The following is a 15,840-nucleotide window of genomic DNA, read 5'->3' as shown; positions in this document are numbered from 1 at the left end:
CCTGTCCTCCAGAGGTTATCCTGGTTAAGTTATACAAAAGCATCACCCAATTTATCTTATTATACCTTTCTCTTTCTTGATCAATTTGTTCAAGCTCTGCATTCCTATCCCTCAACTCTGTATTTCTGTTCTCCATATTCTGTAACAACCCTTCAGCATCTGAAATTAATCAACCATAAATTAGAGATCAATGTTTTAGAGGCCCTAACTGTTTTTTTTTACAACCTAACAAGGACAGAATTGGGAATGATTTGTTAATAAATAAGCATAGGGAGAGGACAGATTGTTTAATTCCCCATGTTTACAGCAATAATTTTCATTTTGAAAGCTCAACTAAGATCCCGAAATAGTTTTAAGTTATCTAATTTTTAAATGGGATAGTTTTCGTCCCCCTTTCCTCCACATTAGAATAAAAAGAGTCCTTAGATGCTAGGGGTGTAGCGACAAATAAATGAAAGTATTAGAACTATTCTTTACCTGCTATTCTACTAACAAGAGTTTTCATCTCCTCCTTCTGTTTTATTAATTCCATTGGATTTTCTATTATTGGGGAGCCCGCACCGTGCGCCTAAAAAAAGAATACATCCATTAAATTATTATTTCTCTTATATTCTAAATCAGATTTTGAATCAAACATTTAACCCCCCCCCCCTCTCCATCTTATTGAAAATGTTTTTTTTTTTTTTTGGGGGGGGGGAGGAGGTTATCCTTGGTATATAATCTAGCCCAACCTGATTTAAACTAATAAACAATCAAACGAAAAACTAGCCCCCCCCTTTAATTTCAATTTATCTTTTTCTTTTAAATGTATATTTTTTCATTTTAGACACATAAACTAAACAAAAATAAAATACGAGAAAAAATAAATTAACGCAACAAAAATCTGGGAAACATATTTTATCCTTTGAAATACGAGATCCTTTGTTTTTTAGGTCATTACAATTGTATACTAACTTTTTTTTTGCAGGAAAACTAATTTAAGTAAGGATAACTATATCCATAAGTAGCAAAGCATTATAGGACAAAGTAAGTTATTAAAAGATATATAATACATGGATTTTGTGAGAAATTTCTCATACACTGATAAAATGTTTTGCCCAGCTGGCTAAAATAAAGATACTCTTCAACCCCTTTTAAGAACAACTCTACCCCATCCTCTCCCCTGATCATGGAGGAACATATCGACTATATTAGCGACCTAAATTTAAGACAAAAATTCCAATGTCCAAGTATTCTATATTCATTTTAATTTATTAGAAGGAATGTACACAAAAAAGTTAGACTCCTATCTTATTCAGAGTGGGGAGGGGGCTTTTCATCCCCCCTTCAACCAAATCTAAGGCCGACCAATGCAACTTTATACCAGAGAGGGAGAGGACATTGGGCTGTTAATTAACTAGTCCACAATATTTTAGAAACGATGGATCAACAACTTTGGGGACTTTTATAAAATTTTCATTCTAAGTATCATCTTTGGGGATGTACATCAATTTATCGGCCATTGTCTTATCCCTTTAGATCCCTGCTAAATAGCGAAGCAATAAAGAAAAAACTTACAATATCCTGAAGTGTTTTTGTTGTTTCAGTTAATTTTCTCGTCAATTCTTGTTTCTCTTTCTCCAGTCTTTCTATCCGCCGTTCATACGCGGACCTAAATAGATAGATAGTTAGATATTTAGATAGTTAGATGGATAGATAGATGAATATTTAGATAGATAGATAGATAGTTTGATAGTTAGATAGATTGCTAGATGAATAGTTAGATAGATAGATAAATGTATAGGCAGATAGAGTGATTGTTTACAAGATAGGAAGTTAGATAAAGCTAGTATAATAGATAATTAGAGTTATAGATAAAGAGTTAGTTAGAAAGATAGATAAATAGAGTTAGATAGGTACAGATAAAGTAGATAGGAAGAGTTAGTTAGATAGATATAAAGATAGATAGATGCATAGTTAGATAGATAAATGTATAGAGTTAGATTAATATATAGGTAATTAGATAGATATATTAAAAGTAAGATAAGATAGATAAGATATATTAACTTGTAATATAAAGAGTTGATCATTTATGTTGAATCCTGATTAAATTGTAAAAAGTAGTAGTATCCAAACTTTTTAACCAATAATTTTGTTCTATGTCAATGGATATTATGTTAATCATAACCAGAGGGTGCATCATTTTATCGTCCAATGTCCCATCCCTACTAATCCCCAGTTTGAATGAAAATCCATTATTTCTTGAATTTCCTCAATTTAGAGAGAAAAAAAATTGCTTAAATCTATTGAGTCTAGTCTTACAGGGAGGGGACAATGGAATCCCCCCTTCCAATTTTTTTAACGAATTTTTCGAATTCGCTATTTATTCGCGAAAATTGGCGATTCTTTCGCATTTTTTCCCGCTGGGTATTGCGATTCATTCGCATTTTTTCCCGCTGGGTATTGCGATTCATTCGCATTTTATCCGCAGGGTAGGTATTTTTAGATGTAATTTTACCTTTTGGGGCGAAGCCGATAGTTAAATATAAAATAGTGACTTTTCTGTATTAAACAAAAAGCTTATCCGATTTTTCAGAAAATCTTTATTTATTTATCGAAATAGTTTTAGACTTTTTTTTACAAGTTGCTAGATAGCCAACACAAAAATTTCATAGCGGGAAAAACCAAGAAAAATGTTTTAAAACCTCAAATTGAAAGAAGTTTTATTTGAATCTTTTGTCTACCCTTCTGGCTAATATAAACTTCACAGACGCACAGCAAAACTATTCTACAAATTATTTTAATAAGCAGGTCTTCTACTACAAGACTACGACATTACTACGGACTGTTAATTACACTGGTACCCAAAGTTTTATACCTACATTATCATAATCTTTATCTCAAAAACTTTGGGGGCTTTCATTGAATTTGGATTTGTTGATAGATAACTTATAATGTTCAAACTTTAAAAATTTATTCTATAGAAGGGGTTATTTGTTTATCATCATTGGCGATAAATTTTAATTTATCGTCCATTGTCTTATCCCTTAAGATCCCTGACTACTAGGTATTGGACGTTATATAAACAGATATAAAAATACATAAATATTGATAAAATGATTTTAATGGAAAAGTGAAGAAAAAAATGAAAAGGCTCCCAGACGAAAATTTTGCATGGTAACACCAAAGAAAATACACACACTCACACACCTACACACACACACACACACACACACACACACACCTACCACCACAGACACCTACACACACACACACACACACACACACACACACACACACACACACACACAGACTGAAATATACATATAATATATAACACGCTTTGGAAAAGAAAATCCATTTTTAATATTTTGAGGATAAATAGATTTGAAGAAAAATATAAATCCTTTAGGTATACTAAAGAAGCTGAATAAATAAAATATATAGATCGATAATTAGAAAAGAGTTAGTTGTCTGTTGCGTATTACTAAACCCAAAGATATTTAAAAAACTAACCCTTTGATTGCACGAACTTTAGCTGAAAGTCCTACCCGCATATAGACGCGGGTTTAATATAATTAAATCGATGGATAGATGGAAATAATAATAAAAAAACTATTTTACCTTGAAATCGGATCTACATTGTCTATAACAGGAGCAACAACAGTCGTGCTACCACATAACCGTCCTGAAATTATATAAATTATATTGTAGAGGGGCTGCGCTGCTACAGGAATCACCAGGGAAGAAGGGGACATTGGACTGTAAATTTTACTGGTCCCCAAAGTTTTATCAACTTGACAACTCATTCTTAACTCTACCCCCAATAATTTTAATCTACAAAAGGGGTAAATATGTCTATTATAATTTATCGTCCATTGTCTTATTCCTTAAGGTCTTAGTATTGCATTCGTTTCGGAAAGTAAGTCGACATTTTCTATTGTTACAGCAAAAAAAAACTTTGGAAATTTTCGAAACATTCCTATTCGAATCATAAGTTCTCACATTACGAGAGGGTTTACATACCCCCCTCCCCCACTCACACACACAATATATAAAAGATAAAACAAAAACTAGGCTATTCTGTCTCTTTCCATATTTTTATTAAACAGGCATTTCAAATTTTAGGAAAGCTAATCCATTTGGATTTTATGTAATTTGCATTGATACCTATTTTATCCATATAAAAAACTATTTTTACCTCAGCTTTTTAGCCTGCTTCACACTTTTAAAAAGTAATACCTATTGTTTTCTGTATATAACAAAACATAAAGTTATAAGTGTGATCAACAAAGAAAAGGGGTAGTTTCACGAAATGCATTTGAACTTAATTTAGTGAACTGCATATTTTTTGCTAGTTAATAGATTAAACTATATTTATATGGCATATATTTGAAAGAATTTCAATTTTCTACCACGTAGTTTTGAAAATATCAAGACTTGAAAATCGTCTTTTTGTGGTATATGCAATTTAAAAAGACGATTTTCGAGTCTTGATATTTTAAAAACTACGTGGTAGAAAATTGACATTCTTTCAAATATATACCATATAAATGTAGTTTAACCAATTAACCAGGAAAAAATATGCGGTACACTAAATTAAGTTCAAATGCATTTCGTGAAACTACCCCTTCAAAATATTGAGCTAGGACCCAAAACTATCAGCTTTGTTTCAGAGAAAAAAAAACTTTTTTTTGCATTTTTTATGCAGGTTTCTGTTGACAGTAATATGAATATCAGGGAAATTTCAATGGTAGATAAATTTGTATTCGTCCAATAAAAACATGGATGACAAAATCCTTAAAAAAGATGGCTTGAAATATTTGTTCAGAATAGTTGCTTCAATCTAGCAGTGTTTAAACTTTTCAACCAATAATAATAATGTACATTGTTTACAGGGTTATTTTGCATATCATCATTAGGGTTGTATATTAAATTATCATCCATTGTCTTATCCCTTAAGATCCCTGCTTTTAACACCATTGGTCAGTAATGCACCTCTATATTAAACACACACACACACAAACGCACACACACACACACACACACAGACTTCCCTAAAGGACTCTAAAGGGATAAGACAATAACCGATAAATTGATGTATTTCCCCTATGATGATACACAAAATTATCATTTTTATGGATTTCGACTTGTGGTTGAAGTTTGGATACTTAACTGAATGAACCAAACAATCATCCTTGACTTTACCTGAGTCTGAAAGATTTGAGCCTTGAGTGAAGGTGAAGCCGACAAAGGGTAGGTGTAGCCCCGAGAAGGCGGCATTGTGGGAGGGGGGCTGCGCCTCCGACACCTTGATGTCATTGTCATCCACGTCGAAATTCGAGGTGTCGGTAGGGGAGGATACCTAGATAGACAGATAGTTAGATAGATAGATAGATAGTAAAAGAATAGATAGTTAGATATAGATGGATAGATAGATAGGTAGATATATACGGACGGATAAATAGATAGATATAAATGACAAATAGACATATATTGATATATAGATAGATGAAAAAAAATAAGATGAACTGATAAGTAAAACAAAAATTATGACGATAAGCTATTTAATCGCTGAAACAAGGAAACATAGCTAAGATCTGTCATGGCTCGGCAGCCGCGCGTCAGCCGCCTGTAAGCCTTAGGGAAATCAACCTTAAACAATTTTTAAAATCAGCAGGTAGTCAAAACCTGATCCAAATATGGCAATCCCTTTTTTTCAAAGTATCCAAAAGGGTTTAAATTTGAGTCTTGATCGCGGTTAACACGCGCCTGCCGAGCCATAGTTATCTGGCCATTTCAAAATATAAAATTCAATGTAATTCTATTTCTATCCTCTTAAACACATCAATTTCTATATATCTTTACATCTTTAGTAGCGCAGCTTTTCTATAATTAGAATTATCCTATCGATTTTAAACTTTACACAATGATTCCTGTAATAGTTAGGTACGACCTACTTTCTTAATTTAGAGCTTATTTGTTATGGATGTTATCATCATTGTTTAATGAGTAGTTATTATAAAACTAGGGTATGTAAATACGTCAGTCCATGTAAATAAGTATCTTTTTTTTCTCTTAAAAACACTAAACTTTACTAGGGAGGGAGTGGACATTGATATGCAAATTATACTGGTCCCCAAAGTATTCAAGTTCTCTCAATCGTTGGCTTAAAAAACATTGTGTCCATCCATCCATAATTTTAATATACAGAAATTTTTAGGTTAGTTGATAAATCTGAATTGGTAAGTTCATTTCAAACTTGCAGTATCAAAATTTAAAGGGGTAATTGTGTAGAAATTGATCGTCCATAGTGTTATCCATTAAGATCCCTGCAACTTCTTTTGGATATAAATGCTCTTGTTGAATCTTTTCTCCAGAAAAAAAATATTTAAATAAAAAGCTGGCAATATATTTTAAATTTGAATTTTATTGAAAATTCTTCATATTTTCCAACTTTCCATTTAATATGAGGAATAAGAGCAAAATATTCTTAAAAGCAAAGCTACTGTATAATAGTTAAATATTCGAAGTTATTCATTTATTAGGTATGTGTAAATCTTCAATCATAACAAAAAAGTCCTTCAAGTTTATTGTTAAAAAGAGTAATTGTAGTCCTTATATAAAAGTAACAGTATGTCTGTCTATGCATCTATATAACTTTAGATCTCACTAAATGCTGGACAGGGAAGCTTCTTATAGGATCAGGAATTTATTCTTTTTTGCCCAGTTATGACCTACAGACAGAGGGGATAGTAGCTTCTGCAATATTGCGTAAAATTGTGAGCAAACTTCAGTCGAATGCGATTATTTAGTCTAACTGTTCTTAATGTTTACCAAACGCATATAATTAAAAGCAAATTTAAAAAAAAACAGCTTGACCTAATAAGCGCATTTGACTGGAATCTTACTCACAACTTTACTCAATATTCCCTCAGTTAAATTACAGCGTTCCTAGTATGTAAAGCTTCACTGTAAAGTTTAAAGTCACCTGGCTAATAATTCATTTAATGTTTAACTTTCTATCTAAGTAATGTTAACACATCATACAAAATAAAACTTTTTACATTTCTTCCGTAGAAATAACTTTCATTCAAAAGTTCATTCCTTACATTTTTACTTGGTACAAGTTTTTAAAAATTCATCCTATAAGTAAGTTTGAATCGTAAAATTGTTGGTCCAAATGATTTATACTTTTCAGGGAAGATTTGCAAATGTAATGGGATGGTTTTAGGATATTCAATCTAAATTTTGTATCTTAAGATGTCGAAAATTGTTAGTCCAAATGGTTTGTACTTTCTAGGCAAGCTTGGGATAGTTTTAGGCTAGTCTATTGGCATTCTCTTTCCTCCCCTAGAGACTAGGGATAAAGCAACTAGTTAGTGATATTGTTGACAAAAAGTTTTTATAAAAGTTCAAGGAACGGGCCTAACTATAGAAAATCATGTTTGAAAGTTAGATTGAAGTAAAGTTTTTGCCAAAAAGTTACGTTGATATATGTCAAGTAAAAATATAGAGACGATTTTTGTCATATAGTTCGTATGTATGTACGGTTTGGCGAATTTTTTAAAGCTAAACTACTCCATAATTCAAAATTGCAGTTGGTCTGAAACTTAAAAAGAGCTCCTATCATATAAAAGTAACAGGATCAGTGCCCGTCTGTCTGTCAGTGTGTGTGTGTGTGTCACTCTGTACCGAAGAATAACTGTAACCACTAAACCAATATGGTTCTTCTTTACAGTGAAGCTTCTCATAGGTCTTGGAAAGGTTTATAACTATTTTAGGGGAAGGTACAACTACCCTTCCAATAGAAATCACTAAAATTGAAATTGGAGGTCTCTAGGGGCGTAGAAGGTAAAAAGTCCAATTGTACATCCAGTATAAAATTTACAAAGTCAGTTGGTCATAATGCAAAAGGCATCATAATTTTAATTCTATTTATTATTATTACATTCCATCTTTTTCTTCTCTTTTTGTATGTTGTCAACCCTGTTTTGTTTACCAAAAATAAATAAAGAAAATAAACCAACAATTTTAGTTTTGTGGGTTTTATTTTAATAAAATGTCAAGTTTTTTAATAGAATTTCGTTGACATAAAGGGGGGTTTAAAATATCCTCCACCCCTATTTTAAAGAAATTTTTAGTTTATCCTTAAATTAAAAGTTACAGGATGTCGTCTGTATGAAGCAAAGAATTTCGCAAACCGCCGAAACGTTCAGGTTCTTCTTTTTATGGGGTCAGGGAAGTATTTTTTTTAACTATCCCTAGTAGTTTTTACCTCTTTTCGGTCAGATTAGAAATCCACAGTCACTAGATTTCAGATTTTAATCTGTCTCAATATGACTCTTTGTTACCAAAGTTCAGATATGACAAAATTTGACCAAAGTTCAGATTTCAATCTGAAATTTAGTGACATTATGTCAGGTTATTTTCTCATTTTTGGCAATACAAACAAATCTGACACAATATCACCAAAAGTCATATATGACATTTAGAGACATAGAGTCAGAGTTGGGGAAATTACCTAATCTGACACAATATCACTAAAAGTCATATATGACATTTAGTGGCATAGAGTCAGAGTTGGGGAAATTACCTAATCTGACACATTATTGCCAAAAGTCATATATGACATTTAGTGACATAGAGTCAGAGTTGAGAAAATTACCTAATCTGACACAATATCACTAAAAGTCATATATGACATTTAGTGACATAGAGTCAGAGTTGGGGAAATTACCTAATCTGACACAATATCACCAAAAGTCATATATGACATTTAGAGACATAGAGTCAGAGTTGGGGAAATTACCTAATCTGACACAATATCACTAAAAGTCATATATGACATTTAGTGGCATAGAGTCAGAGTTGGGGAAATTACCTAATCTGACACATTATTGCCAAAAGTCATATATGACATTTAGTGAAATAGAGTCAGAGTTGAGAAAATTACCTAATCTGACACAATATCACTAAAAGTCATATATGACATTTAGTGATTTAGAGTCAGAGTTGGGGAAATTACCTAATCTGACCCATTGTTGCCAAAAGTCATATATGACATTTAGTGAAATAGAGTCAGAGTTGAGAAAATTACCTAATCTGACACAATATCACCAAAAGTCATGTATGATATTTAGTGACATAGAGTCAGAGTTGGGGAAATTACCTAATCTGACACATTGTTGCCAAAAGTCAGATATGACATTTAGTGGCATAGAGTCAGAGTTGGGGAAATTACCTAATCTGACACATTATTGCCAAAAGTCATATATGACATTTAGTGAAATAGAGTCAGAGTTGAGAAAATTACCTAATCTGACACAATATCACTAAAAGTCATATATGACATTTAGTGGCATAGAGTCAGAGTTGGGGAAATTACCTAATCTGACACATTATTGCCAAAAGTCATATATGACATTTAGTGAAATAGAGTCAGAGTTGAGAAAATTACCTAATCTGACACAATATCACTAAAAGTCATATATGACATTTAGTGACATAGAGTCAGAGTTGGGGAAATTACCTAATCTGACACATTATTGCCAAAAGTCATATAAGACATTTAGTGAAATAGAGTCAGAGTTGAGAAAATTACCTAATCTGACACAATATCACTAAAAGTCATATATGACATTTAGTGACATAGAGTCAGAGTTGGGAAAATTACCTAATCTGACACAATATCACTAAAAGTCATATATGACATTTAGTGGCATAGAGTCAGAGTTGGGGCTATTACCTAATCTGACACATTATTGCCAAAAGTCATATATGACATTTAGTAAAATAGAGTCAGAGTTGAGAAAATTACCTAATCTGACACAATGTTACTAAAAGTCATATATGACATTTAGTGACATAGAGTCAGAGTTGGGGAAATTACCTAATCTGACACAATATCACTAAAAGTCATATATGACATTTAGTGGCATAGAGTCAGAGTTGGGGAAATTACCTAATCTGACACATTATTGCCAAAAGTCATATATGACATTTAGGGACAGAGAGTCAGAGTTGAGGAAATCGCCTAATCTGACACATTGTTGCCAAAAGTCAGATATGACATTTAGTGATAGAGAGTCAGAGTTGAGAAAATTACCTAATCTGACACAATATCACTAAAAGTCATATATGACATTTAGTGACATAGAGTCAAAGTTGGGGAAATTACCTAATCTGACACAATATCACTAAAAGTCATATATGACATTTAGTGGCATAGAGTCAGAGTTGGGGAAATTACCTTATCTGACCCATTGTTGCCAAAAGTCATATATGACATTTAGTGAAATAGAGTCAGAGTTGAGAAAATTACCTAATCTGACACAATATCACCAAAAGTCATGTATGATTTTAGTGACATAGAGTCAGAGTTGGGGAAATTACCTAATCTGACACATTGTTGCCAAAAGTCAGATATGACATTTAGGGACAGAGAGTCAGAGTTGAGGAAATCGCCTAATCTGACACATTGTTGCCAAAAGTCAGATATGACATTTAGTGATAGAGAGTCAGAGTTGAGGAAATCGCCTAATCTGACACATTTTTACCAGAATTCATATATGACATTTAGTGACATAGAGTCAGAATTGGGGAAATTACCTAATCTGACACAATGTTACTAAAAGTCATATATGACATTCAGTGACATAGAGTCAGAGTTGAGGAAATCGCCTAATCTGACACATTGTTACCAGAATTCATACTAAAGATTAGTAAAATTAGTACCTACTGCTGCTCTTTCAGGCGTTAGAGATTGGAGTAAGAGTAGGGGGGAAGCCTTAGCCCTAAATCAGGTATGCATGGGGGGTCCTTGGCATGGTGCACTAGTGATCGAAAACGCTGTAAGGTCATAGGTTGATTAAAAAGTCATTCTGGACTAGCATTGTGTAGTAGCTCAATAGTGTATTAGTGGCGTTTGTTAGTTCAATGACTAGGAGTCATGTTAGATCCTAGGTTGCATTGAAAAGTCCCTAGGATTTGACGTGGCTTAAGTCATTGCTGATACAGCGTCATGTTCATGCTTTGGTTGCATTAAATGTTGCAATAATACCATGACTAAAAAATCACAAAACCTTAACTCTCCACCTTTAAGTTTGACGTGTAAATGACCCACAGGTTCTAATTAAAGTGTCAAGGAAACTGTTGGGAAGGATGCAACTCGAATCCACGTCATACCAAAGACGATAATAATGGTACCTACCTGCATTGTTTGTCACAGGACATAAAAAAAAATGCAGAGTAGGGGGAAGGCCTTGGCCCAAAACAGGCGCAACTCATTGCCATGCACAGTTAGGATCTCCAGACAAAGATCATGCAATCAAAGGGTTGGTTGTCTGTAATGTACTATACTACAGGTATGAGGTGAAGGACCAAGAGTCTGGCCTTGAGTTGACAAGTTGACTGTTCAGTCCAGGTGCAACTCACCCACACAACATTAACCCTTACAGATTGGAGGGGGGGGGGTCATATTGACCCCCCACCTCCAGTTTTTTCAATGTCATTTTTTTTGTAGGTAAGATAGAGATTTTGTTAGTTGTGACTTTATGACTTTTTAGGTTTAGTAATTATATGTCGGCAAGAGTTGATCTTATAAGGATATCTGGTCTGTGTCGGTCGTGGCGTCTTGTCAAAGTCGGTTAGGTGGCACCAAATTTAGAAAAATATCTAAATAAATCTTCATTTCTACATTATGACTTTTGTGTATAAGGTAGAAACCTAAAATTTTTTTGGTAAATACTTAGATATCAATGATCTTCTGAGAAAAGTGGTGATATGACCGTTTGACCGCTAACTGACCAACTTTATAACCAATTTTTGTCCGGCTTTTACTACAGACATATATCATGATTATCGTGGCTTCTATTACAGCTAGAGACCTATAAATTTGTTTGGTACATCCTTGAGCAACAATAAACAGATAAAAATAATAATTGGCGCCGCCAACCGCCGTTTTAACCGCCAAAAATAATGGTTCTCGTTATTTGCCGTTTTTCGGCGATGATCAGAAAAAGTAATTTTTTGTTATGAAAAATAAAAGTTCGTCCTAAAATTTGGTCATCCTAGCTGCAAAATTGGACGCTCTACAGCTGTTTTAATATTTAGCGGCTGCCCGCTAAAAAGCGGCTAAGGAGCGGTCTGACCGCTATGACTCTAAAAATACACATGAACCACCAGAAAAAAAATTTATCTGTAACAGGAGCCGAGATAGAGGGGGGGGGGGTCAATATGAAATAATTAATTAATTTGATAAACTTTAGCCCTTAAGTTTTTTCTATCTCATTTCTGTGTGTTAAAGATGGAGTGACTTTTTAAATATGGGTATGACACACAACAGAGAGTTTGAATTTTTTGAATATCTCCATCCTGGCAGGCACAGGATGCCAGCAAACCAGGCAGGGTCATCCAGGTAAAGAGCAAAAATATTTTTTGACTAAATCAAAGCATTTTATCTAATCAAAATACTAAATTATCCTCTAGTAGTAAATCATTATTAGAAATATAGGTGTTCAAGTCAATTTCAGGTTCCAGGTATGATCCTGTATGTCCTGATCCCTTAGGTCTCCAGAAATCTTTTAAAGCCTCCCATGACCCCCAACTTTAGCAAGTAGTAGCTGCCAAGTACAGCTGCAGCTGCTTTGTTTTTATTTTTGTTTTGAGACTTCTAATATAAAATTTACATAAAGATAAATACTTTTTTTAATGTATTTCTAGCTTCAAAAATAAAAATTACAGCCATTAAAAATTTTTAAGTAAAAAAGAACCTAAAAGCAAACATTATTAGATAAAAGGTTGAAGGAAGCAAAATTTGACTTAGATTCACTTATAGTCAGAAACTTATTATCAAACAAGGGACATGGAAGTAAAAGTTGCTGACTCAGATTATGACGTCAAAATAAAATTAACCAATGAGAGGCCAATATAAATTTTACCATTGGTCAATTACAGTGTATACTGGCCTTTCATTGGTAAATTTTTTTATGTCTTAATCTGAGTCAGCCACTTTTACTAGCTTTGGGACATGCACAAAAAAATTTTAGCTTCTAGCTCTAATAAGAGCTGAGATAATTGAGGGGGGGGGGGGGGCAAATTGATAAGGGTGCGGCTAGGGGCCCAACTGTTAAGGGATAACTGGCAAAAAGAGTTATTTTTGCATCATTTATAGACAGCTTGCTGTAGATAGTAATACGATAATTTGTAAGAATTATTCCAGTTTTGTTATCTATGAGGCTCCAAAGGCACGGGCGAACAGTGCTGGTATCAATTGTATTAAGAATAATCAATTTACTATTTGCAGAAAATTTTCTATAATATGATGTTATACATGATTTTCAGTATGGCTGTGAACAGTTTTTAATCCAGCGAATTTTAATCGGTTTTGAAGCTATACTGGAAAAGTAATGACACTTTTTAAAGCTATTTGACTTTCTCTGATGCTATTAATAGATATCTATGACATATGCACATCTAGTCTATACATTGTTTTATCAGTCATTTTCTTTTAAAAATATTAAAACTTTCTTTTATAAATCATGATTTTTAAAAACATATTTTCTCATTCATTCATTTGTGTATTATTAAAGTGCAAAGTTATTCTATGTTGACGTTCGTCCATTCAAGTCTGTAAATATAACAGATGAAAGTTTTGAGTGAATTTTACAAGCCTTGGTATGACCAGCAGGTATATTCCCAAAAAGCTGAGTCCAATCTTTCAATTTTCGAGATCTAATTCTTTATACTGCATACACTGTTCTTTAAAGATATACATCTGAACCTAAATTGGTAGATACGTCAATCTAATAACCGTACAGGGATCTAAAGGGAAAAGACAAGTGCCAATAAATTGAAGTGCATACCCAATGGGGATGCACAAAATTACCCCTTCTGTAGATTGCAATTAGTGGTTGAAACGTTTGAACAGGGAACTTAACCCTTAACGGTCGGGGGAGGGGGGACGTTGAACGCTCCACCCCCCCCCCTCCAGTATTTTCTATCTCATTTTCTGTGTGTGTGAAAGATAAAGAGCCCAAACTGCCTGACTTTTTAAGTATGGGTATGACACATAACTGAGAGTTAGATTTTTTTGGTTGCACTAAAAACCCGTAAAGGTTGTAAGTTTTAAGTTAAAAATAGTAGTAGAACGATAAAAATTTATACTAACTTAAAAAAAATATTTAGTAAATATTATCATGCTACTACTATATTTAAGCCTTAAAACTCACACCTTTACAGATTTTTTAGCAAAACCTTACTAATAATCATCATTTCAAATTAATGTTTTTTTGACGTATTTATCAAATCATATTGTGTATAGGTATATTACTTACAGGTAATCCTTATATATTATTGCTTGTTTGGTTTTTAAACCAAATGATACTGTTTCTTCAATTCTTCTTAAATGAGCAACTTTTACTATAAATGTGTGAGGATTAATATTATCTTCCCATTGTTAACTCACATGTCAGACAATATTGTTGTAGAATGCTGAAAAAAGTAAGCATTTTATTATTTAATAGCTGCTATGCCCCCTAGAAGCCTCTAGGGGCACTTAAGAGGGGGAAGTCGAATTTGATAACCCAATTTCTTATTTTAGATTTTAAAAGAAAAAGTAAAAAAATTTGGGGGAGGGGGGAGTTGGAATAATTTTTTTCTTGGGCCAATTTTTCTTTAGAGGGTGGTGGTACCCTCCCCCAAAATAGTTATAAACCTTCTCGGGACCTATGAGAAGCTACCCTGTTAAGGAGAACCCGATCGGCTCAGAGGTTAGCAAGATCCTTTGGTACAGACAAACACACAGCCTTTTACTTTATTATAAGGACTAGCAGCTATGCCCCTAATGGCCTCTAGAGTCACTAGAGGCGGGGGGAGTTGAATTTTAAAAATTTTTTTTGGAGGTGGGGGCTGACGCTCCTTATTTTTATTTTTAGTTTAAAAAAATAGATTAATTTTTCTGGGGGGGAATTTTTTTTCTATGGGCGATTTCTCTTAGGAGGGTAGTGTTACCCTCCCCCAAAATAGTTAAAACCTTCCCAGGACCTATGAGAAGCTACCCTGTAAAGGAGAGTAAGCGAGATCCTTCTTTACAGACAAACTGATAGACACATCCTTACTTTATTATTTTAAGGATATAGCTAATCAGTAATTTACCTCCAAAATGGCAAAATTTATTAAGCATTTTTCTTTTCATGTGTCAGATTGAGAGAAGAGAAAACTAGAGGTAAATTTGTGAGATTAATAGGGGATGGTTAGTTTGATGGTTGGTTTGTGTGTGTGTGTGTGTGTGCGTGCCCGTGTGTGCGTGCGTGTGTGTACATGCGTGCGTGTGTGTCCGTGCGTGTGTGTGTGTTTTGTAAGTGCGCACCGGTCAATACAATGAGTGTCGGGTCGCGTCAGTTATCCAAAGGCAACCATAGGAGAACCACGCAATTGTTATAATTATGTGCAATGTATTTTTAGTTATATATAGAGTTATTTGATAATTAATGAAACATTTCTATCGAGTAAATTCTAACTGTATTTTTAATGGTGCCTCTAAATAATTTTATATTCTATAAGTAATACTTTTAAGGATATCTAAATTATTTAAAGCCGTAACGTTAAAATAAAACTACGCATTATTGAAGCCAAACTCTATTGAAAAGAAAACTGGCAGTTCTATATGATTAAGGTAAGAACATTTTTAATCAAAAGTTTATAAAGTTTTATTATTATTGCGGCTTTCTACGGATATTAAAATGAAAAAAAATATATAGAAAGAATAATTATGTTTATTTTAATATTCATTGAAATCTGTAATACAATGCTATATATTACATAAATCAGTATGGCTTAGAACCGATTCTAATCCTGCGG

At 33.3% G+C, this 15,840-nt stretch overlaps 1 protein-coding gene across 9 annotated transcripts in view; it reads right to left on the bottom strand.

The window, feature by feature from the left end:
• Nucleotides 1–15,840, bottom strand: part of gek (serine/threonine-protein kinase gek) — a 161,247-nt gene that overhangs the window by 36,913 nt on the left and 108,494 nt on the right. For all 9 annotated transcript variants that reach the window (XR_013884271.1, XR_013884275.1, XR_013884272.1 and 6 more), the window contains 5 exons: nucleotides 5,188–5,344; nucleotides 3,604–3,667; nucleotides 1,558–1,651; nucleotides 478–568; nucleotides 66–159 (listed from right to left, as the gene is read on the bottom strand). Coding sequence is in view for 3 of the 9 variants with exons in the window: in XM_080177721.1 (XP_080033847.1) it covers nucleotides 66–159; nucleotides 478–568; nucleotides 1,558–1,651; nucleotides 3,604–3,667; nucleotides 5,188–5,344 (500 nt within the window). In the remaining 6 variants the exon portion in view is untranslated. The remainder of the gene's footprint in view (nucleotides 1–65; nucleotides 160–477; nucleotides 569–1,557; nucleotides 1,652–3,603; nucleotides 3,668–5,187; nucleotides 5,345–15,840) is intronic.

The sequence above is a fragment of the Acartia tonsa genome, chromosome 11 (assembly GCF_053477335.1).
Source record: "Acartia tonsa isolate MP-2025a chromosome 11, ASM5347733v1, whole genome shotgun sequence".
Taxonomy (NCBI): Eukaryota; Metazoa; Arthropoda; class Copepoda; order Calanoida; family Acartiidae; genus Acartia; species Acartia tonsa.
The sequence above is the reverse complement of the archived record's forward strand: the minus strand, read 5'-3'. Positions and strand labels throughout refer to the sequence as shown.